This window comes from Anas acuta, chromosome 2 (genome assembly GCF_963932015.1).
Source record: "Anas acuta chromosome 2, bAnaAcu1.1, whole genome shotgun sequence".
Taxonomy (NCBI): domain Eukaryota; kingdom Metazoa; phylum Chordata; class Aves; order Anseriformes; family Anatidae; genus Anas; species Anas acuta.
Genome location: NC_088980.1, coordinates 139,438,213 through 139,461,768, shown reverse-complemented (window position 1 = coordinate 139,461,768; position 23,556 = coordinate 139,438,213). Strand labels below are relative to the sequence as shown.

The 23,556-nt window shown below is 36.1% G+C and overlaps 1 protein-coding gene across 2 annotated transcripts in view; it reads left to right on the top strand.

The window, feature by feature from the left end:
* Window positions 1-23,556, top strand: part of ANGPT1 (angiopoietin 1) — a 184,945-nt gene that overhangs the window by 92,300 nt on the left and 69,089 nt on the right. For both annotated transcript variants that reach the window (XM_068672497.1, XM_068672498.1), the window contains 2 exons: window positions 3,693-3,925; window positions 22,019-22,146. In XM_068672497.1, the coding sequence (XP_068528598.1) occupies window positions 3,693-3,925; window positions 22,019-22,146 (361 nt within the window). The remainder of the gene's footprint in view (window positions 1-3,692; window positions 3,926-22,018; window positions 22,147-23,556) is intronic.

The window sequence follows — 23,556 nt, the reverse complement described above, 5'->3', positions numbered from 1 at the left end:
AGTTTTATATTCTTCTTATAATGTGGAGCCCCACACTGCACACAGTATTTTAGGTGAGGCTAAACCAACATTGAGTGTAGTGGGGCAGTCATTTCTTTTGACTGGTTAGCTATATTGTGCTTGATGCACTTAATACTGTCCTGTTCAGACACCAGAACACATTGTTGACTCATATTGAGCCTACCATCAGCCAAAACTCTCAGATTCCACCACAGCGACTTGTCCTCCAGTCTGTACAGACATCCAAGATTACAGCATCCCAGGTGCACAATCCAGCACTTGTTCTTAATAAATTTAATATGGTTGGTGGTTGTCTAGTGCTCTAATCTATCAAGATCTCTCTGTAAGGCTTTTCTATCCTCAAGAGACTCAATGGCTCCACCTACTTTAGTGTAATTTACAAACTTAGTTTACACTCAACTCCTGTGTCCAGGTCATTGATAAAAACTTTGAAGAGAACTGGTCCTAAAATTGAGCCTTGGGGAACACCATTAGTGCATGTCCAGAAGCCTGATTTACTATTACCCTATTACCCCATTTACTACAACTCTTTGAGCCCTGCCATTCAGTTGCTCACCCATCATATTGTGTATATATCTAGCTGTATGCTGGAGATTTTGTCCAGGATACTGTGAAAGACAGTATCAAAAGCTTTACTGAAGTCCAAAAAACTCACATCCACTGCTTTCCCTTTGTCCACTAGATGGATAACATTGTCATAAAAGGATATTAAGTAAGTAGGATGTCACACTGTGCTGTGGCCACATCTAGCACCCATTCTATCACAGACTGTGCCCAGGGTCCACCTTGTTCCTATTCAATGTTGATTAGTATAGCTTATAGTGTATCAGAAAAAAAAAAAATATTTGCCATGAAAATGCTAAAAAAATAAAATATATCAGCATAAAAATGCTGAAATTATAAAATTCACATTGAACTTTTTATTTTGTTGAACAATATTTTATGACTAAAAATAATTCCATCAGAACATTTTCATCCATTCCTGCTAACTGCACTAATTAGTCTAACAAAGCTCAAAGACTTACACACACACACACACACATACACACACACACACAGAAAAGATCCAGAGTATAAAGGCACTGTGTTTAATGTTAGAGTTTAAGTGATGAAAAAATTAGCCACAGGTCTGATAAAGTGTTAAAGTAATTTATTATCTTTGCTTTATTATCTCAACTTTGTTTTATATTGGGACCTTCTATCATCAAATTCCAGCCCACTGAATCTTGTTATGCTTTTGTTACTATGTAATGAGCCTTTTGAATGAAATATCACGATTCCCCTTGCATTTGGGAATGAAGCTGACCACAAGAAAAAGTGTTTCCCATTCCCATCCTTTAATTTTTTTCTTCCCTCTTTCTCAGATACTTGTGATTTTCACAGAATTAGGTATGTTGATCTTGCAAAGTATATTTTCTTCAGTATCTATGAAAGTAATTAAGTCCCACATTTATAACATTTCAGAGAGAGATTTGCTGCTTAGTTTCCTTAATTAAATATATATATATATATATATAATATTACTCTAGCTTGTACAGCAAATCCAGGGCCTGAATTTAATCTTTGCATTGTTATCTTTTGTAACAGCTCATATTAAGGCTTTGTGATATCTAGTAGAAACAACTCCATATGGATTTTATTACATTCTTCAGTTAGGTTAAATGACCTGAAATTATGCAGGCATTTTGCCACTGATCTATTATCCAGAAGTAAAAAAAAAAAAAAAAAAAAAAAAAAGAAAGGTGGGGGAGAGTGCAAATAAATAAAATCTAAGACTAACTTGGACAGGAAGTGGTTTGTTGGGAAGTTTGTAATCACCAGTTGGTTTACGGGCATGAGAAACACCTCTTTTGGCACGTAAAGTAGAATTACTTAAAGAAGAAAGTAGCAGAGGGGATGAATTTATTTCTTTAACTAATATTATTAAAATCTTTCTGCTAAGCTCCCACCTGTGGTTGTTTAATATTGATGGGCAGCTAAGCACCACCATGCTGTTCTTTCACTCCCCCTCCTCAGAAGGCGAAAATAGGATGAAAAAAGCTTGTGGGTTGAGATAAGGACAGAGAGATCACTCGGGAGTTACCATCATGGGCAAAACCAACTCAGTGTAAGGGAGATTAATGTAACTTATTACCTATTACCTACTACTTATTGAGAACTGAGTAGAGCAATGAGAAACTAAAATCAAATTAAAAACACCTCCTCATTCACACGATTCTGTCTCCTTCCCCCTGAGCAGGGGAATAGGGGATGAGGTAAGTCTCTAGCACTTTTCCTCTGCCACTCCTTCACAGGCCCTCTCTGCCCCTGCTTCCCATGGGGTCCGTCCCACAGGATGCCGTCCTTCCCGAGCTGAGCTTGTGGGGGCTGCCCACAGGCAGCAGCTCTTCAAGGACTGCTCCCACATGGCTCTGTCCCACGGGGTCCATCCCCCAGGAGCAAACTGCTCCAGCACGGGTCCCCCACGGGTGGCAACTCCCCCCAGACCTCCTGCTCCTGCGTGGGCTGCTCTCCATGGGCTGCAGCTCTGGCCCGGGGCCTGCTCCTGCGGGGGCTCTCCATGGGCCGCAGCCTCCTCCAGGCCACGTCCACCTGCTCCACCGGGGGCTCCTCTGTGGGCTGCAGCGTGGAGATCTGCTCCATGTGGGACCCATGGGCTGCAGGGGGACAGCCTGCTCCACCAGGGGCCTCTCTACAGGCTGCATGGGAACTGCTGCTGCCTGCCTGGAGCACCTCCTGCCCTCCTGCTGCACTGACCTTGGGGGCTGCAGGGCTGCTTCTCGCTCCTCACTCTCCCAGCTGATGTTCCACAGCAGTGTTTTTTTTGTTGTTGTTGTTGGTTGTTTTTTGTTTGTTTGTTTGTTTGTTTGTTTGTTTTTTGCTTGTTTGTTTGCTTGTTTGTTTGTTTGTTTCCCCCCTTTCTTAAATCTGCTCTCCCAGAGGCCTGACCAGCATCACTCACTGGCTTGGCCCACAGAGGCCAACCCTACAGTCCTCTGGCTATCCAAACCTTGCCATGTAAACCCAATTCACCACAACAATGTCAAAGCACTGGCCTGAAAAAAATTATTGTTCACAGTTGACAGATTTTATCTATGAAATGTGAAAACAGATCCCACTCACATGGTATACCATCGTTTCCCAGTTTCACACAGCCTATCAAATGGTAATTTTATTGTGGGTTCCATATGCTTTGACGGTATTCCACAGTTCCTAACACTTACCTTCTTCCATTCAGTTGTAAGGCCCTTCACAAACTGTTCCTTAGTTTATGTTTTTATTTATCTTTTACGTTATTGACCCATCCATAATACCATTAATGTCTTCTTCAATGCCCTGTTCTTCTCCTTCCTTTGCCCACTTTTGGCTTTTCTACATTAACTTGTTATATACTAATGCGTTACTGGTCATATGCTCATGCACTTGGATGAGTATAACTCCATGCACATTGTTCTAAGTACTAGTATATGCAAACATCTTAAATTTAGAGATCAGTAATATTTGTCTGCTTGATGGAGAAAGTCAATGGGCTGAATTAGTAGAAGTGACATTTTTAGAATGAATAATTTATGTACTGAATTCTATGGTGAAAATAAAGTATCATTTTTTTTCTGTATTAATAAATATGTTGGCATGAAATAATATCGGCTAATTGTTTTATTTCATTTTAGTTTATTTGAGCACAAAATTTTAGAAATGGAGGAAAGGCATAAAGAGGAGCTGGATACTTTGAAGGAGGAAAAAGAGAATCTACAAAATTTGATCACTCGACAAAGCTACATAATCCAGGAACTAGAGAAACAGTTGAACAAGGCAACAACAAATAACAGTGTCCTGCAGAAGCAGCAGATTGAATTGATGGATACAGTTCATACACTAATCACCCTCTGTTCCAAGGAAGGAGGTAAGAAAGCTGAATTATAAAGCATTACACATACTAGAAAATTTCTTCTCTAGGGCCGTATTTTTAGAATGGTAGAACTAAATGAGCTTATTCCAAAAAGGAAAGGACATGGAGGTACTTAAGAGACGTGTGGTTGTGGCATTTAGGCACATTTTTATTGGTGTGCTTGGTAGTGTTATATGATGGCTAGCCTTGATCATTGTATGGGTCTTCTGCAACCAAAATACTTCTATGATTCTATGATTATAACTGAGAATGCACAAATCTGACGAGAATCCACAAATCAAATAAGATTCAGACAGTGCTGAGGCCAACCCTTTTGCTAACATTCATATTTGTTTTTCTAAATTTAATATCATTGAGTATACCATGGACTTAGCTGATGTTAGCCACAATTGCATTGGCTTCACATTAGCAATACTGATTTGTTCCTCTGAGCATCTGCCTCCTGCTGGGAGTAATCTGACCAACTATGGGTGTTAAATTCATAGGTTTCTATATCTAATTTACTCTAAACTTCCTTTATAGTCACTTAAGAGAAAAGGGTGCTAAATGAAGGAAAGTAACCTAAAATTCTATACATGTATATGTGTTTTGAACTTTGTGTACTCGGATGCAGGCATATATGATGCTGTAGCCATTCAAAAAATAAATTTGTTCTATTGAATTAGTTTTTTTTTTTTTTTTTTAAATAAGGGATCATATTTCTTCCTTCTGCCTTGCTTGATTTTGTTGGTTTGTTTCTGAGTATGTAAGGCACACTAAAAACACATGTTAGAAATAACATCTTTTGAAAGAATGGGTTGACGAGTCATCTAGGACAATTCTCCTCAAGTCTCCTTTTGTTAGTAAACACATTTCTTATAGACACTGAGAAATAAATTCGTGTAGGATTTTAGTTTTCAAATGAAAAAGACATTTCTTATTGTCTCAGGAAAGACATTCCGTTCATCAGGACTAAAGGAAATGGAAGAAGGGGATAAATGATGAATGGAGATTACTGTGAGGGATGGAAACAGGACACTGAACAAACAAACAAACAAACAGAAAACAAAAAACAATTCAATACCTACAAAAGAAAAAAAAAAAAAAAACAGGGCAAAGTTAACAAAGTTAAATAAAATAGAGAGAAGAAGAGGTGTAAGGGAGAATATAAGAGGAAAGGCTAAGATTAACAGCTAAAAGGGTATTAAATGCTGTGCCTGATATGCCATGTAGTGGGTTAAAAATAGAAAAGAAAGTCAAGGAAAAAAACGTAGATACATCTGGGAAGAGGCCATCAAAACCCTTCTAACAGAAGATACAGAATAAACATGGAGAGAAACCATAAACATATAAGTTATGCCAGTCATTCAGGGAGTGTGGATGACAGAGGTCTATGTAAAACCTTACCAAGCACTCCATGAAGCACATTTGCTCATTGTAATGTTAGAGCTCTAAGTGCTATTAATGATTTTAAAATTTTAAAAATATAATAATACTTTTCACCTGCATTGTTATTCATTATTTGTTTTAAAAGACATAAGGACATATTTTATCATTCACACTATTTAGCTAAAGTCAGTGTGGGTTTGCTCTCTACTGTATATTCCCATGCAACTTGTGTGGCTTAAATCTGAAGAGTTCCAGTGACGGGGATTACATCTCCGTCCTTTGGAAGTGTTTCATGTATGGACCCATGTTGATAGACTGCGTTGTTGTGTGTTTTTTGTTTTTTTTTTTCCGTTTTTTTTTTCTCCTTTTTTTTCTCCTGATGTCCATTCTAAATATTCCCTTCTGCTTATTCTATTATACAGTTCCCCAGCATTCTGAAGTAAATAAAATCCTTCATAGTAGGGCTGTTCTCATATCAGTAGAGAAACATAGTGATGCAATGCAAATCCTTTATTATGTTTTGCGGTCTTTTGGCAAAGAAACCTGGCAATGTTCTGTTCAGGGTGTTCTAATAGAGCTCAGGAGTATTTTAAAATTAATATCAGTATGAAAGATATATTATTTTCATACAGAGATATACTGCGAGTTCTTTTTAAAGCTAGAAAAAGATTTTCCAATTATTTGGAATTTGATTCAAATGAAAAAAATATATATAAAAAATAAAAATAAACATTTTTCCTAAAATTAGTTTCCTCAGCTACTTCTTATAAAGATTTTGAATGAGGATTTCAGAAGTTTTAAAGTTTTAAAATTGTGTTTGTGGCTCCAAATTCAAGTGGTTGAAAACCTGAATTGTCATTAGTGTTTTTATTTCTGAGGAACAGTGGAAGTCAAAATACTTAGCATGGGTAAATGCCTAAATATAATTTTATTTGCCTAATTCGAACTCTTGATTTTGGACTCCATTACAATTTGTGAATTACCATGGTCAGAATTTTCCTTGGATACTTTTATGATAAAATTTAAAGAGAAATATTTGCAGAAAAGTTTCCACTTCCTACCTAAGTCAAGCTAACCAATATTTTTGGCAAGCCCATCCACAGCTGAAGAAGAAATCAGGCAGCCTAAGTTCAAATAATATTATCTTGGAGTACAGGACAATGAAGGCAAAATAATAAAGCATTGTAATAAAAATTACTACCAGCAAGTATATGTTGAGAATGGAAGAATCTGCGTGGGAAATACAACTGAAGCTACTCTGGATTCTCAGAAAAAATATGAAGTTTAATCTTGCACAAGTCTTTACATGTGCTCTAATGTTCAACACATCAAATAATCTGTAAGAATTGGTATTTATTGGGAGATAGAGGACAGCAAAATGTGATACATAAATCAGTGACACCACTTCTGTCTTACATTGTGTTAAATATTGGTCATTTAATTTCATAAGGGATATAGCAGAAATGGAAATTGTCCAGAAAAGAATAGGATAATGGAAATAATTAGAGACCTGGAACGATTTCCTTATGAGGAGAGAGAGACGTAAAAAACAGAACTATTGGATGAGAAAGAAAGTATGTAGGATGCTGTTATATAAACATACAAAATAACTAATGCTAGAGAAAAGAGAGACAGCCAATAACACTGAGATTTTCCATTGATAAAAGATAATACTTAAACTATTGGTTTCTAGACATCATTGTGACTGATGAACATTTTTGAATTATTAAAAAGCAGAAGAACCCATGAAAGATGGGCTTTTGTTAAAGCGTTAAAATCTTCAGGTTTTTAATTGGTGACACTCATCTTTGAAAGGAATTGTGGCCTAAGCAAGGCATCAAGTCTAAAAAGACAGATTGTCAAAGATGAGTAACTTACCAAGGATGAAAACAGGAGCTGAGAGGAATTGTAAAATGTGGCTAAACCCAGCAGTATTTTGTGAATGTCTTTAAGTACCTTTGTTGGATTTTCAACCATAAAAGTGGAGGTCTGTATATTTTACTTGTATGTGTATATACTTTAAAAACCATTATCAGTATCAAGAAACCTAAAAATCTCACCCTAGATAAAAGTCACAGACAACAAAATTATGTTCTCCTTTGCATAAGTCATAGTATTCAGACTTTCCCAATACATGGAACTGATTTTCTTTTTAATTATTATTATTAAATAATGATAGAGCTGAATGACTTTTGAAATTGAGCTGGTGATAATCATTGTTTTTTCATTACAAAATGTGAGATAAATTTATTCCAGTAATGACATCATTGTATCATAAGATCTATTTTTATATTAATTTAAATAAGTAGAAACACTTTTAGAATTCTACCTGCTAGAAGTCTGTGATGAATTTAGCTTACCAGTGTGGAGATACAAGGCTGACCAGAAACTGCTTTAGTTTAGTTTTAAACTCTGAGAAGCTGAAACATAGTCCCTACTGCTGGATGACAACCCTACAGTATAATCTACTTTGGTACATCAACCATGGCTAGAAAAATGTTAGGAGGATTTCTGAAGTACATAAAGGCAAATGAGGAAGAGAGAAAAATAATAATAATAATTAAAAAAATAATTAAAAGACAGAGGATAAAATTTAAAAATGTAGATTGACCAAAAGACAAAATCCGGATCCTACTTTCAGTGTCAGTTTTGGAACAGACTGATTTTGAGATAGGGGCCACCTGTCAAACATGAATTTTTTGTGAGTTCAGTTTCCAAAATATCACCCACCTCTCTTCTATTGTGAGTGATTCTAGTATTTCAGTTGCGTGCAATCCATAAAAATAGAAACTCTTAAAAGTCACAAAGCCTACAGAGCGTCAAACATATTCAGCATACCATGGGGACTCACTTCTCTCCATTTTGCCATGTGTCTATGGCTAAACAGATATGTCACATTGTTTATGTACTTTTTAGGCAGGGACAACAATCTTGACAGGCTGTCAATAAATTTCTAAAATAGAATCTCTTAAAAAAAGATGCATTTTCAGACACTAGCCTTCCCATTGAAACAATTGTTTGGTATGTTAGAAAACTAAACATTTTAGAAATTAAGCAATCTGAAAATTAAAATATAGACAAATGCCTGAAATATTTACTTCTCCACAGCAGAAGAATAAAGAAATAGAAATGTTGAGTTGAAGGCTTAATTAATAACCACAGATATAATGTCAACCTCCAAGGTTGCAGAAGTTCTTTACCTATAGAAGATAACAAGAGTAGTATAGAGACTACATTCTATTCAAAAGTCATCTAAATTTTGTGATTATTTTCTTAAAACTGTTCATTCCTCATACTGCTTTGAGGAGTATTTGTCTGAAAATGCATAAACCATTTTAGTCTTGTAAACATGAATGGGTAAACTAAACATTTGCTCATCAATAGCCTCCTTGTTTCTATTCATTCTGAGATTGTGCAGTTCTCTGGATGAAAATACTATGTTTGGGATTGCATGTCAAGGTCTAGAATTTTAAGAACTCCAATCAAATTGACATTTCCCTCACTAATAACTAGTATTACATGAAGTACTTCAAAATATGAAAAATAAAATTTCTATTGACTTTGGCATATTGCTGTCATCATCAAATAATAGTAAAAGTAAATAGTACATGACAGACTTTCTAAGCTTCCACATCAGAAAAATTACTTGTGAAAAGTGTATATAGTGCTGCTTAGACAGTCATAAAAATATGACTCAAAAAATTGCAAGGAATGCACTACAAATTGTTTTAAGCAACAGATAAGATCATCATCAAAGAATCATACACAAGTTCAAACTAAGTAATTCAGAAATTTCATTGGTCCAGTGGGAAATTATGTTTAAAGCCAAGGGTCACAAAATGCACTCAGGCTAAAGTCACATGTATTTTCAAATACTTTTTTTTTTTTTTTTTTTTTTGTCCAGTAGAAGAAACTTGATATAGCATGTCCACTGTGTTAATATGCATTTGCATAACTTAAGAGAGTTGCCCCAGTGCTCCTACCCACAGCATAAGGAAATTTAAAATTTCAGTGGGGAAATACATTTAATCATACACTTACTGTCCTTCTCACAGGTTGTTTTGTATTGTCTGTCAGATTGCATAATAACATAGCTTGTTAAAAACGTTTGGTTTAAACTTGTATACTTCAGCAGAGTAATGGAACAATACAAAAATTTTTGTCATGAATGTCTGGTTTTGTGACCTCCTAGTAGGAGAGAAATGAAGCATTAGCTTCCTCCTGAATGCAAACAAGAAGCTAAGCTTAGTTCTCAAAATAATACACATATATGCTAGGAATTTACCTCCCCAGAAGTGCCTGTTGAGTTCATGAAGTAAATAACTTTGTTAGTAAGTCTGACATTTCTAAAAAGGTTCAAATCTCCTGGGTTATGGGTAGCTTTCATATTTTAGAAAATTCTACATATGTTCAAAAAATGTATTCATGGAATACATACTTTAAAAAGACATAGCAATTAATTTACTCAAGACATTATACTGTAAGTAGTTTATTCCATTTCTTAGAATATGGTTGTTATAACGTTAAAATTTATGCTGAAATGAACAGAGTGAGAATAGAATGAGAACATCAAAGGAATGACCTGAAGGTTACAGACACAGGGGAAACTCCATTGACATTAGGAAAATTACCCCAGCAGAGATGCTGGTCTACTTCATTAGCAAGACTTCAAAGACATTTTATATAATACAAGCCAGTATTTTAAAAACAGAGAGAGAGGGAAAAAAAATCCTAGTCAGAATCCCAAGATAGAATTACAGATTCAGGTGTTCTGAAATAATATTTTAAATCTTAATATTTGAACTGTGTTCAGCAAAGCAAATTTTCTGTATTATACTGATTCATTTATATATTGGAATACAATAACTAGACTATTTAACACATTAGATGATAGTGTAGAAAATTACATGTAAAGTTCTTTGTTTTATGTGCACAGAGAAAATAATACTGGTATTCATTTGGGATATATTCTGAGGTAACCATTTCTCTAGCAATCTCTTTTCATTCCTTAAGCACTTGTCTGCTTTTTGTACTTCATCCTTAACATTGTTGGTTTTGTTTGTTTGTTTTTATTTTCCAGCATGATGCAGCATAACTCACCAGGCAGGAACCTTGAATATGGCATATCAGTCACTTCAGATAGTTTAAATTTTGTATTACCAGGGTATTATAACATACCGCAATGCAATAAAAAAAAATATGACACTGTGAATTTTGAATCATTTTATTTTTCCTTAATACTAATTAATAATGTATCTGCAGCACAGAAAGCCAATCGTATCTTGGGCTGCATCAATAGAAGCAGGGTGAGGGAGGTAATTCTTCCCTCTACTCTGCTCTTGTGAGACCCCACCTGGAGCCCTGCATTCAGCTATGTGGCCCCCAGCACTAGGACACAGAAGTATTAAAATGAGTCCAGAGGAGGGCCACAAGGATGATGAGGGGGCTGGAGCCTCCTATGGGCTGAGATTGTTGGCATTATTCAGCCTGGAGAAGAGAAGGCTCTGGGGAGACCTTATAACGGCCTTCTAGTGCCTTTCCTGCACTGTTTGTCAGGGACTCTTTGTCAGGGATTGGAACGGCAGGCCAAGGGGGAATGGCTTTAAATGAAAAGAGGGTAGATTTAGATTAGATATAGGAAAGAACTAGGCACAGGCACAGGTTGCCAGTGAAGAGCTGTGAATGTCCCATCCCTGGAAGTGTTCAAGGCCAGGTTGGATGGGGCTTTGAGCAAACTGGTCTTGTGGGAAGTGTCCCTGCCCACGGCAGGGTGGTTGGAACTAGATGATCTTAAAGGTCCCTTCCAACCCAAACCATTCTATGATTCTATGACTTTATGAATTAAAAACACAGTTAAACAGGCTTGACAAAGTTGGAGCAACCACACCTGAATCTGAACACAGTTACCTAATTTTGTCATTAAGCCCTACCTTGTTTCTCAAAGGTGACAAGACAGATAGCTACAGCTAAGGTTGACGATATGTTTGTCCAAGAATACAGAAATATGCATCTGCTCAGTTTCCCTCTACTTCTTCCTGCATTAGAAATTCTATGGGCAAGTGATAGTATGTTTTAAAGACATCTGAAAGCAATAGCAGAAATACATTTAGCTTCTACAACTTCCTGAGGAGGGGAAGTGGCGAGGAAGGTGCCAGACCTGGTAATTGATGACAGGACGCAATGGAACAGCACAAAGCTGCACTAGGGGAGGTTCAGACTGGAAGTAGAGAAAAATATTTTTACTGTGAGGGTACTCAAACACTGGGACAGGCTTCCTAGAGTGGCCCCATGCCTGTCAGTGTTTAAGAGTCTTTTGGAGATGCCTTCGTTGATATGCTTTAACTTTTAGTTAGCCCTGAAGTGATCAGGCAGTTGGACTGCATGATCTCTGAAGATCCTTTCTAACTGAACTGTTCTATTCTACTCTAAAAATAGAAGAAGATTATTATAAGAAAAAAATTCTGCCCATAATTCACAAAGCTCTTGTCACTATTATAGATGCATGCCACTTTTTGAATTGCCTCTATTTGTGAAATATGTATTGTGAAATCTGGGGAGAAATACTGAGTCTTAATTTTGCACTTAGTGGCATGGAAGAGGTGTCCCCCTTAACCTTGCTGTAGCTGAATCTAGCTGAGTACATGATAGAAGCACTGCAGTACTGCAGCTGGAGGCTGGGCTGCCTTTGTACAGTTGTGTAAGTGTTCCGTTAAACATACACATCAGCAGTGCTTTTTTGTTTTTGTTTTTGTTTTTCATGTGCTACAGACTTCCCGTTCCCCTTGGAGACTTTCTGTGTTCATACACATTTTTCAGATGCCCAGAAAGCTTAATAGTTTTAAGGAATCAGTTTCCCCTGACTCACCTAACATTAACAGTGTAGATGTAGAGATCTGGTCTAGACTTCCTCTAGAGTCAGCAAAGGACTTTTTTTTCAAATGTATTGTCTTAGGTTGAGGTGAATTGCAACTCAAAGTGCCTTTTTCTCTCTATTGCCTTTAAAGAAGTGCTGCTATGTATATGATCAGTGTCTACATTGGGACAAATTAATTTTATAATTGCTGTTTTCTAAAACTAAAAAAACAATTATATCCGAAGTCATAATGTTTTGTTTTATTTTATTTATTAATTTTTATTTTATTTTATTTATTTATTTTAATTTAATTTAATTTTATTTTTTATATATTGTTCAGGCAAGCATAACTTTATTTTCAATTTACGCTATGTAATAAAATATGGTAAAGTAACAATCAAGTCAGACTGTGGTTTAACAGAGATACAATATTTAAATAAGTTAATTTAAATATACATCATTTAAAATTTCTGCCAGCGGGAAAATATTTGAACTCTTCAAAACAGATTTGGGATTCCTGTATTTCATCCCTATTAGGTTGCTGATGGTGACAGTAAGAAATCAGTATTTATTACTGCTGAAAAAAAATAACACTTTGTGTATATGTTTTTGCATTTCAGTTTTTGATTGCTAATATTGAAATCACTTACCTACTCTCATTCCTACTGCATATCTCAGTCCCTAAATCCCCCTTCACTCGTCTTCATGAAAATTGTATTACTCACTTACACAAAAGATACTAGAGGGGATATCAGCATATGTGAACCAGCCAACAACACTGCTGGTGTCAACCAAATGGCTTGTTAATGAAAAATTTCTTTTTAAGAATACCATGATTCAGCTGGAAACACTAAATGCACATTAGGGTGCCTGTGTGGAGAAATATAAATCAATTAAAGAAATATGGACACTAGAGATATTAAACAAAGCCAGTGGCTTAATCTCTCTTGTAGCAGTTTGTGAAAGACTTCTTTAGTTCTCATCTCTCAGTGAATGGCTGGATACTCACAAAATTGCTGTCTCAAGCAGAAACTATTAAGGAACTATATTGCAGCTGGATAATTAAGCGTCTTTATCTCTTTGTAAATGGGCCATAAGGCATTCTATTTCAGCTCACTAATGAGGACCACTTTATGGTATTCCTAAGCGATGCCTTTCAAATGCACATTGAATCGAAGTATTATTGTTGTTACCAGTCACTAAGGCTGGATTTATTGGGAAACAAACTTGATAACTGTTGATAATTTATTAGGTAGTAAATAATTATGCCCAGGAGAGGGTGAAAGCTCACTATGTTAACATAATTTTCCAAGACTTAGTCAATTCCTGCAGCACTACAGGAGGGAAATTCTGCTTTAAGTGATTTATTTAATAAGTACTTGGATAGCTTGAGTGCTCTTGCGCTGCTATTATTTGCCTTTCTTACTTCAGACTCTTAGAGGGGGGAAAAAGAGAAATATAATATTCCATTAGTTGCTAAAACTTTTCTGTAAATGTTAATGTGATGCAACTAATTTGCTACACCTTTTCTCTTTGCCCTCCCCCCATCCCCCCCAAAAGAAGTGGATCTGAAATTCTTGTATATAATGAACCTTAGCATTCCTAATGAATCTGAGACTGCACTAGTTCCTATGCTGGCAGAATCTACTTAGCCCTGCTTGATGCATTTCAGCATGGCCTGGTAGTTTTGCTCTGTTGTATTAAAAGAGGTTCATGCAATCATTTGCACCTCCCACATACAATAAGTGGTATGTATGAGGTGCTAGGGACTGCTGGCAAGAAGGCTATTTTTACTTCTGTTGTTGCTCCTCGGAAACAAAATACTTCCACTTATCCTTCCAATTTAGTGATTGTAGGCTCACAGGATAAGTCAAATTAATTGAGCTTTTCCAACGGAATTATACGCCTGTTTTAAAATAAAATAAAATAATAAAATAAAATAATACAACACTTTACCGAAAGGGTTGTTAGGCATTGGAATGGGCTGCCCAGGGAAGTGGTTGAGTCACCATCCCTGGAGGTCTTTAAAATACATTTAGATGTAAAGCTTAGTGATATGGTTTAGTGAAGGACTTGTTAGTGTTAGGTCAGAGGTTATACTAGGTGGTCTTGGAGGTCTATTCCAACTTAGATGATTCTGTGAACAAAATCAAACAAACAACCCCCTTGGATTTTCTGGAAACCCCGACGCCACCACAACAAATAAACAAACAAACAAAAAGCAAACATTCTGCCAGATCTTGTCTAAGTTGATTCACTCCATGGCTATGGAGACAGTCTACAACCAACAGCACAGGAAGAGCAACACCACATCTTTAAATGACATCCTGCTTTTTGATTCTGGGTAATAATCTCCTTTAGACATAAAAGAAGATGTTTACTTATACTGTCATAAACTCTGAAAACTTACACTAAGGCCAGCATTTCCCAACCTAATTATTCAGCAGATGTGTGAGCCTGAGGAAGGAGTTCTATAGTTCTGCTTTCTCCCAGCTTAAATTGCCATGTAAATTCAAGGTAAACTCCCGAGTAAATCTTGAGTGAAAAACACAGGATGTGCTTCTTGCCTGTTAATGGTTGAAATGAAAATAGTATTGTGTAAGTTACTAAGAAGAAACAGAAAGGAAATCAGAAAAAAAAAAATGTACTACTGTATATTTCGTAATGTGATAAAATGCTGTGTAAACTGTTGGACCCTATGTCTCAAAAAAAAAAAAAAAAGCTGAAAAAAAAAAAAAAAGATGATGAAGGATATGGAGTCCAATAAGTATATTAGAGCTGCTTCAGGCAGTAAGAAGAATGAAGGAAAATATAGAAATGATAGGTGTTGAAATTCATGGAAGAAAATTCATCTGAAGTTCATTAAATATAGAGATATTATATCTGCCAGAGGATGATCCTATGCTGTAATTCCTGGAAATGCTTTCCTGCTTTTATCCTCTTCCCCAGTCATCTATTCTTACTGAAGTCTCCTTTTGGGGCTAGGTGTTGGATTAGCCCTTGCAAAACCTTAAGGCCTTCCTGGAGAGGGAAAGACCTAAAGGAAATTGAAAATAAGGAGAAAATGGGTAATTATAAGGGTATGTAATAGGTATTGCAGGTAATTAAAAGGTAATTATAATAAGAAAACAGAAGGCCACAGGGTTAAAAGATCAAAAATATCCAGGGAAGGAACTGGAAAGGGGCACCATGGATGTCACCCCAACAAAATCCACAGATCCCTGGAAGAATCCAAGAGATGGTGGAGCTCAGTGATGTCCTCTGTGCACATGGGAACAATGCGCAAAGGCTCCCTTGTTGAGTTCTCTTCTGCTGAAAGAAACAGAGCTGGCTGGGCTGGCCAGGCCTGGGGGCAGGCTGGTGAGGAAGCTCCATGACTTTTAGGGCCTCTTGCTGGAGACAGGGTAATGGGTAGGTTGGATCTACAATGCTAGCACAGCAACTCTCACAACTCATCTGCCATTATTAGGAGCCTGGACAGAACAGTTTTATAAACTATATATAATCCACAAATTTATAATCTATAAACTTGATTTTGTAGCAATAGCTTTAGGGTGGACGCAAATTAAAAAGAAAGAGCTTCAAGCAGTGGAATGTGATTTTTTTCTTCCCTTAGTCATGAAAATCTGTATAGTCTAGTTCCCAGAACAGAAATACTTTATTCCAGTATGTCAACATGAACTTTTTTTTTTTTTTCTCCAATATTCCTTTGGCCAACTCTTTTTCCAGATTCAGAGCAATCTCACAAAGAAATATTACTTTGAAAAGCACTTTGGTGAATGAATGAATATTTCACTGGAAGGAACGTATATATCCAAACTCCAGTCCTAAACTTTCTCCCAACTCCCCAATAAACAGATGTGTGCACACAAGCATGCACACAAGATGACTTGTTGGAAAAGACTGCTGGACTCCCAGACAACCAGAAGAAACTTATTAATTATTATTATTTTTTTTTTTTATGATGATGATACTCAGACTTGTGTTAATATGGTACAATATAGACCTTTGAGTAAGTTTTGTAGCAGATGGTTGTAGTATGTCTTTCTCTATAATAATTTATACTGGGTACTTTGTACGTGTAAATTTGCTTTTAAACTTTTACTTAGCTAGCTGAATGCATAAAAAGAAATATAAACTCCTGATGTTCTATCTATATAAATAACTGCAGTATTTTTAATTTAGGAGAAGAGGAACCTAAGTTTTCTAATATATATATATATATTATTTATTTTTTTTTTTCACATTGTCCAGATAGGGTAACATCAGCAGCTTTAACAATCCAGAAATAGTTTTAGGAGGATAAAACATAGTATATGTTATGTATCTGAATAGACTAGACTCTAGAAAATGCACTTTTCAAATCCTTTTTGACAAGGACACAAGCATGCTCTCATTTTAGTTTGTAGGCAACACCTGAAGAGCAAATCTGAGTTTAAGCACCTCCAGCTTCATGCATTTCCCTCTGGTGCATGGAACATTTGCAATAGACTGCAGAACTGTAAGCTGTATTATCACAGGGTTGTCTGTTTCAGAGGATAGTTGGACATCACTACCAGTGATTAGGTTGCAGTTTAATGTTTGTTCTCAAGCAGAGGATGGTGTATGATAGACTAGGCCACTGAAACAACAGACTACACTATACCTCTGGCTGTAAATCAGCAAAAACTGAGTGACTTTAACTGTCCATATTTTTCCTCCTCAAAACAAAAATAATCTTCACCCTTTCTCTGTCAGCCCTGTTTGTGGCTCCTGCTGCTAACTCTGGGAACATATATACGTGTGGGCCATGTTCCAGGCTTCCACACTGGGGATATTTGACTGACATCCTTCTGATAGCATTAGCAAACTGCTCCTGATTTGATGCTTTGCAAGCCAGGCATTATTTGCCATTGTAACTGGAACTGTGGTGGTACAGAGCAGCTGCACCCAAATGGCTGGAAAAGAGGTCAGAGATATGGGATATCTTACAGAAGTGTAGCATTCCTCACCACATGTCTGGAACCATGACAAGATTAAGGCAAACTTGGTCTGCAGTCTGGTTACAGACAGAAACTGCCATTTTGTAGTCCTTGAATGACCCTGATCTGGAATGCTGCAGCTGTAGGTAAAAAGACATCAGTTTACAAACACACCTTTTTTCATTTTTAGAAGCTCTTCATCTGGGGACAGAAATTTTCACCTCAGATACTTCTGATACAGCAGCTAAAATTTGGATTAGTTATACTTGCCAATAAGATGTTGGAGAAAGACTTCTCTTTCTAAGCTTCAAAAGCACAAGAATTTTATTTTTTTTAAGTGTCTTTTGGTATGTATAGTGACTATTGAGTCCTATAAGAAAATTAGATTTATGTAAATAAAACATTAAAATTATTAACATATAATAATTAACTAAGACACTACAGAAATCTCTGCATATCTCTCTAAGTCACCATAATGAAAAAAAAACAACAGCTGCCTTTCATTTACTGGCAGTATCGCTAGAAGACATAAGACTCAACTGATTTCATAAATATGGCAGTTCAGTCTTTAAATAATTTAGTAATATGAACATGTTTTTATTGATTCAGTCAACATAATGAACTGCAGTGTGATATTCCTTATTTCTTACAGACAAACCACAATGTTCTTTCATTAAATATCTGACAGACTTGAAAGTGGTGAAATATCAACTTCATTTTCTTAACAATAATCAGAAATTAAAAAAATAATAATTTTGAAATACTTTTTTTCTGGTAGAGATCAGATTAGATAAATTTCATATAGCTAGAAAAAAAAATGTTTTGTGTTCCTAGTGGATGACTTTAGATTACTAAATAATTCCTAGTTAGTTGGTGACTTATTATCAGGCATGAAATCAGAGCTAACAACCAGTGATGGGACTTCTCTGGCTATCATTTTGGGAAGAGGGCATTATGTGTCACAGCTCTCTCTCTCACTTGCAAGCTTCAGTAAGCCTTTCCAAGAGAAATGAAGAGGCTCCAGCCTCAGGTGCCAACCCCAGCTTCCTACCGAATTTTAATGCCCATTTAGTAAAAGTAGTAAAAAATCTGCTCAGCCCTGGCAGTTCACAGCTCCTGGGTTAGCACAAACCCCATCAATTTGGGTTCCTGTTCTTCTGTTATGCCGCAGAGCAGCCACGCTGCCAGGGCTGTTGTACCTACATGGGAGCAGTCATCTGGTAGAGCTCTGGGCATTTACAGATGGTACCTGCTGTATTGCCTGGGCTTGATTCATCATCCAGGGCCTTAGAGAAAAGCAAATGCAACCAAAGGACTGATAACTGAAATAAATAATTCAGCAGGTAGGGAAACATAGTTAGTGTAGCCTGGAAGAAAACTATTGGACTAAAAATTAAGCAGAAGTCTTCTGAATGTGCAAGGGAAGAAATGTATTTCTCTTGTTAATTCTTCTTATGTTCAGGAAAGCAGGTTTCTACATATAGGCATCATTGCTTTAAAGGAGCATGACTTACTTCATCTCCAGTTTATTCATCCAGAAAAGGCAAACAAAAAAGTCCTCCAGGGCTCCAGATTTTGGCTAAGCATTGAGGTTTAAAAAATGGTGATATTATTGTGCTTGACATAGACGTATCGTTTTCTTCAGATACATAAAACTTTGGTGTAAGCATTGTATCTGAAAAAAGCTAAACTAATATTAGAAAACTGGAAAGTCAATTAAGATGTTTAAGTAGTACAAAGAGATTTAATGGCTACATGTTTTGTTTTAAAACAGCTTCCTACTTACTACTTACTTAGTCTTACTACTCCTTTAATGTTTATTTACACATTTACCATATGTCAGCCAGTGCAACATTCAGGAACTTCACTTGATGTATAATGGATTCAAGGTCTATGTAATGTCATAATGTCAAAAAAAAAAAAAAAAAAAAAAAAAAAAGTCCTGAATGATAGGGAGAAGTGGTTTGGAAACTGACTGGAAACTGTATGGAATATTAAGTTAGAAAAACAATATCAAACCTTAGAAAAAACATATTCTACTATGGAAGAACATTACCAGTAACATTCCTGGGTATTAATTTTCTGATACCTTTGGGTTGTTCTTGCAAATTACAGTCTGATATATTAAGGAAAACTGAACTTTATGCTGATCATGCTAAATATACTGTGCTACAATCTGTAACAGTGTAGCAGCAGCTTCACAAGGGACTGAGCTTTCCTTCCAGTAAGGTCACCAACTTTTGAGGGAGGGATGACAGGCACCCATAGAAAGTCATCTTCTCCTGGCTACACTGCTTCACCCACTGCTGTAAAAGAAGGTTATTGGGAAATTACTACAACTGCTGTGTGAAATACATCAGGTATTTCAGCTGGCTGATACTGGGAGGACAGAAGGATCTGGGCATATACAGGGCATTTATCTGTCCTTGTCACTTTCCTCTCTGATTAAAACAGCAGGCTATTTATTTATTTATTTATTTACTTTTTTTATTTATTTCTAGTCTCTAAGCAAAATAAAAAGTTGTATTTCTACATATGTTATCTAGATACGAATCTCCTTAGAATATCATTTTTCAAATCTACTTCTAATTCATCTGAAATTAAAATCTTACCTGATTTAAAAGTCAGTTGATACTAGCTTTGGGAGATAATCATGATTTTTTTGTCTAACTTTCAATTAAAAAAAAAAAAAAAAAAAAACAATTTCAAATTTCAGTATCCCTGAGAGACTCTTAAGTAGTTATTTCCAATTTTTTTGCAATGTGTATGTAATGGTAAAATGAGGTAAAAAAGAGGTAACATGGTCTTTCTACGTATATTACAGATATTAAAATGTAAGTACTTTTAAGACTGAAGGAAATGAAGACTCTGCCCCTGCACAACTAAATACATTTTTAGACAAGAGAAATTCATGTCTGCAGTTGAAACAACAGTATTAGAGAATTTCAGGCTAGAAAGAATGGATTTAATTTAAAGTGCCCTGAAATTAGTGAGAGGCTTTGCTTTAACTCCTCGAGGCTTTGGCTCCAGCCCCAAGTAATTATTCAAGCTGGACTTTGGCCACTAATGCTAATGCCATCTGCTTACAGAAAAGTACTGTGAAATCTTTAATTAACACAAATCATGAAGGCCTCAGTTTTATGTCTTATCTAAAAAATAGCACCATCGAGAGTTCACTGTTGTTGTTTGCCTTGCTGAGGACCTCATTCAATGCCACGTCACAGGGAAGAGTGTCACCTACTGCATAGCCAGCACTAACTTTTTTTTACAAATATAGCCAAGTCTCAAAGAAGTTGATTTTCTAATTAAAGTTCACTTTAGTATGTGAATCAGTTTTTATTTTTATTGACAGTGTTGGATAAAAACAATAAACAGCATATGCATAGTAAAAGCCTTTTGTTTTTCTGTACCTGGAGAACAGGGTAATCTTACAGTTCAAGAATGGATTTCTCATTGTTTTTCCATTTTTGCCTTTTCACAAAACCACTGAAGCAAAACATATAACCTTTTCCTCAATTTCCCCATCTGTGTAATGATATTAATGTTAATTCATCTTGCAGTAATTTTCCATGCTAATATTTTGCTTTGAAGTGTTCAAAGGTGAGATAGTATATCAAGCTGCAAAGCTTTGGCATTGCTGCATACCAGCTTATGGCCCAGATGGTCCCACATGCTGTGCAAGGCTGTTGCTCTTTTGCACACCATTATCATTAAGCGCCAAATTTTCAGTATGGGCCACTTCACTGAGAGTGAATAAGGCGTAGTCCCTTTTGTATCTATAACTCACATTTTCAAGCCAAAAAAAAAAAAAAAAAAAAAAGGTTTTCACCAGACAATGAGTGTGTGTGTAGGATTTAAATGTTGTTTCCTTATTGTAGGATTAATGAAGTGCTGGCCTGAGCCCTGCACAACACTTAAGGACATGTTTAACTTTAAGAATCTGAGTAGACTGATGGATTTCCATGGGAATACTGATGTGCTTAAAGTATGTGTTGTTGGAATGAAGTCATATCCTTTCTGTATCGTGTGGGGTCAGGCTACTTTTGTTTGTGAAAGTGAAGGGAACACTCTCAGATGTTACTCTTTCTACAGGGTATCTCCTGTCTGCTCAAGATCAGGATCCTCAAACAACTTGCCCTCTTGATTTCTCAGCCTAGACTATATATGTGGTCTGCAACACGTAGGATCAAGATCTGCACTGGTGTTCTAATATTAATTGTTTTCCTGCTCTGGGCCATAAAAAGACTAAATGTGATGGACTTCAGTAGCGCTGATTTTTTATTTTTTTTTCCCAATAAGTTGTACCTAGCAATTTGTATATTGCAGACATCAACATAATGAAATAATTCTCTGAAAAAAAAAAAAAAAAAAAAAAAAAAAGATAATCAGATAATCAAATAACGCAGCCTCTGGGCTGCTCAAAAGGCAGTACTTCATGAAGAAAGAGCATAGGCTCTCTCCTTCTGTGGTTCTGTGTTGCTGTCTCAGGTGAAGTCTGTCTCAGATCACAGCACTGAACATGCTTGTCCACCTCCACATGCTGTTGCTGGGGCGTTCTTTGGCAAACTCCCAGATAAAGCTTTAGTCAGGCACAACACTTGCAGCTCCACAGACCTTTGCACTCAGAAGGAATCCACTGTGTTCATCTCTCTGTAGACAGGATGCTCTGTTTAGCTATTTGCATTGTGACAGACTTCTGCTGGTGCCTCCTCTGCCATCTGTCTGAAAGTTTCATAGTAGTTCTTTAACAGAATTTAACAAATACATTGACTGTAGAAGGACCACAGTATAGTCATTACTGTGCAAGTTTAAAAGGAATGCAATGTGCAAAAGTGAGTCTCTTTGATACAGAAATGCTTAAGATTGCTGTTGTAACTTATGTTCTCATATTTTTCTCTTTTGCAGTTTTACTTAAGAATGCAAAAAAGGAGGAAGAAAAGCCTTTCAGAGACTGTGCAGATGTATACCAATCTGGTTTTAACAAAAGTGGGGTCTACACTATTTATATTAACAATGTGTCAGATCCTAAAAAGGTAAGGAAAATACTTGTTTTATTGTCTTATTTGTTAATGTCATGTTGCCCAGGCCTTAAAAAAAAACATTTGGTACCTTTACAGAAGTTCTCATTCTTCAAACTATTGCACTGATATAAATAACCTGTGTTGTATTCCAGCTTGAAAAAATACAATAGAATAAAGCAGAGGATAAACTGTAGTATTCCAGACATTCTTCTTTCTCCCTGACAGATAATCCTTCCTAAATTCTGACATACACTCAACAACCGACTCACTTCCTCCCACTCAGCAAGTTTAGTTGATTCAGACTATGGCCACAAATAAGTCTGCAATAACATACGGAAGATTATTATCTTCTATCATAAAATTATTATTTTCTTCTTTGATAACTTCTATTTCTTCTATAACTTCTATTACAACATGCTGTAATGAGGAAGCTTATAGGGAGATGATCTAGTAGCAGAGAAAGAAATAGCAGAATGAGTAGGTTTAAATATAGATATAAATCGTACTTTTCTTGTAGGAAATAGATATTTGGCTGCAGAGAACACAAAAAAGCTAAATATTAGCCCTGTTTGCAATGATGAAACACATTTTCTTGTCCTTCTCTTAAAAGATTCTTGGGATTTTTTTTTTTGATGAAAACAAAATATTTGAAGAAAATAAAAATGAAAGAAGACTTTTTTTTTAAGAATGCTTTTGGGGCTAAGGTGTATGAGCCAGTTGAGGCTAGGAAGCTGGAAGAGTAGCCTAAACCTAATTTACACATGGAGAAATTCCAGCTTGTCCTTCTGGCAGAGCACTACTTGGAGTAACCACCAACAAGGCCATGAGCTCTTTACCTCCAAGAGAAAAATACAGTGGTGTCCTGCAAGTGGGCCAGACAGGAGGGAAGGAACCCTGCAAACAGAACAAGGCAGTAACGAATATTACCAATATTACTCTCTATAGGCATTTTATAATTATACTAAGATATTTAAAATGTATTTCTAAAGTGAATTTGGTTTTATTATAGGCCTTTGGAAGCCTGTGAATGTCAAGTCATTATAGTTTACTAATGAATTAGGATTCATTAAACCATGAGTTTAATTAGGATGGGAGATTACTATGAGCAAAGGTCAATACAGCTCTGATTAATATGAATAGACAATAAACATGACATGAAATATGGAGACACTCTTAAACATTACTGAACAGGTCAAGAAGAATAAAAGTAGTTCTGTAGAATCTGTGCAACTCAAAACAAAGATGTTACATCAAAGTTGGAATTGTATATACAGATTAGCATTGAATTTTCTTAGCCTTATTAAAGTTCACAGACAACCTCCAGAAGTTGGACTGCATGGAAAAACAGCGGTTACCTGAAAGCACTACAACACTGATGCTCCTGGTATATTTACCCTAAACATCCTCCACTGGTAACACAAA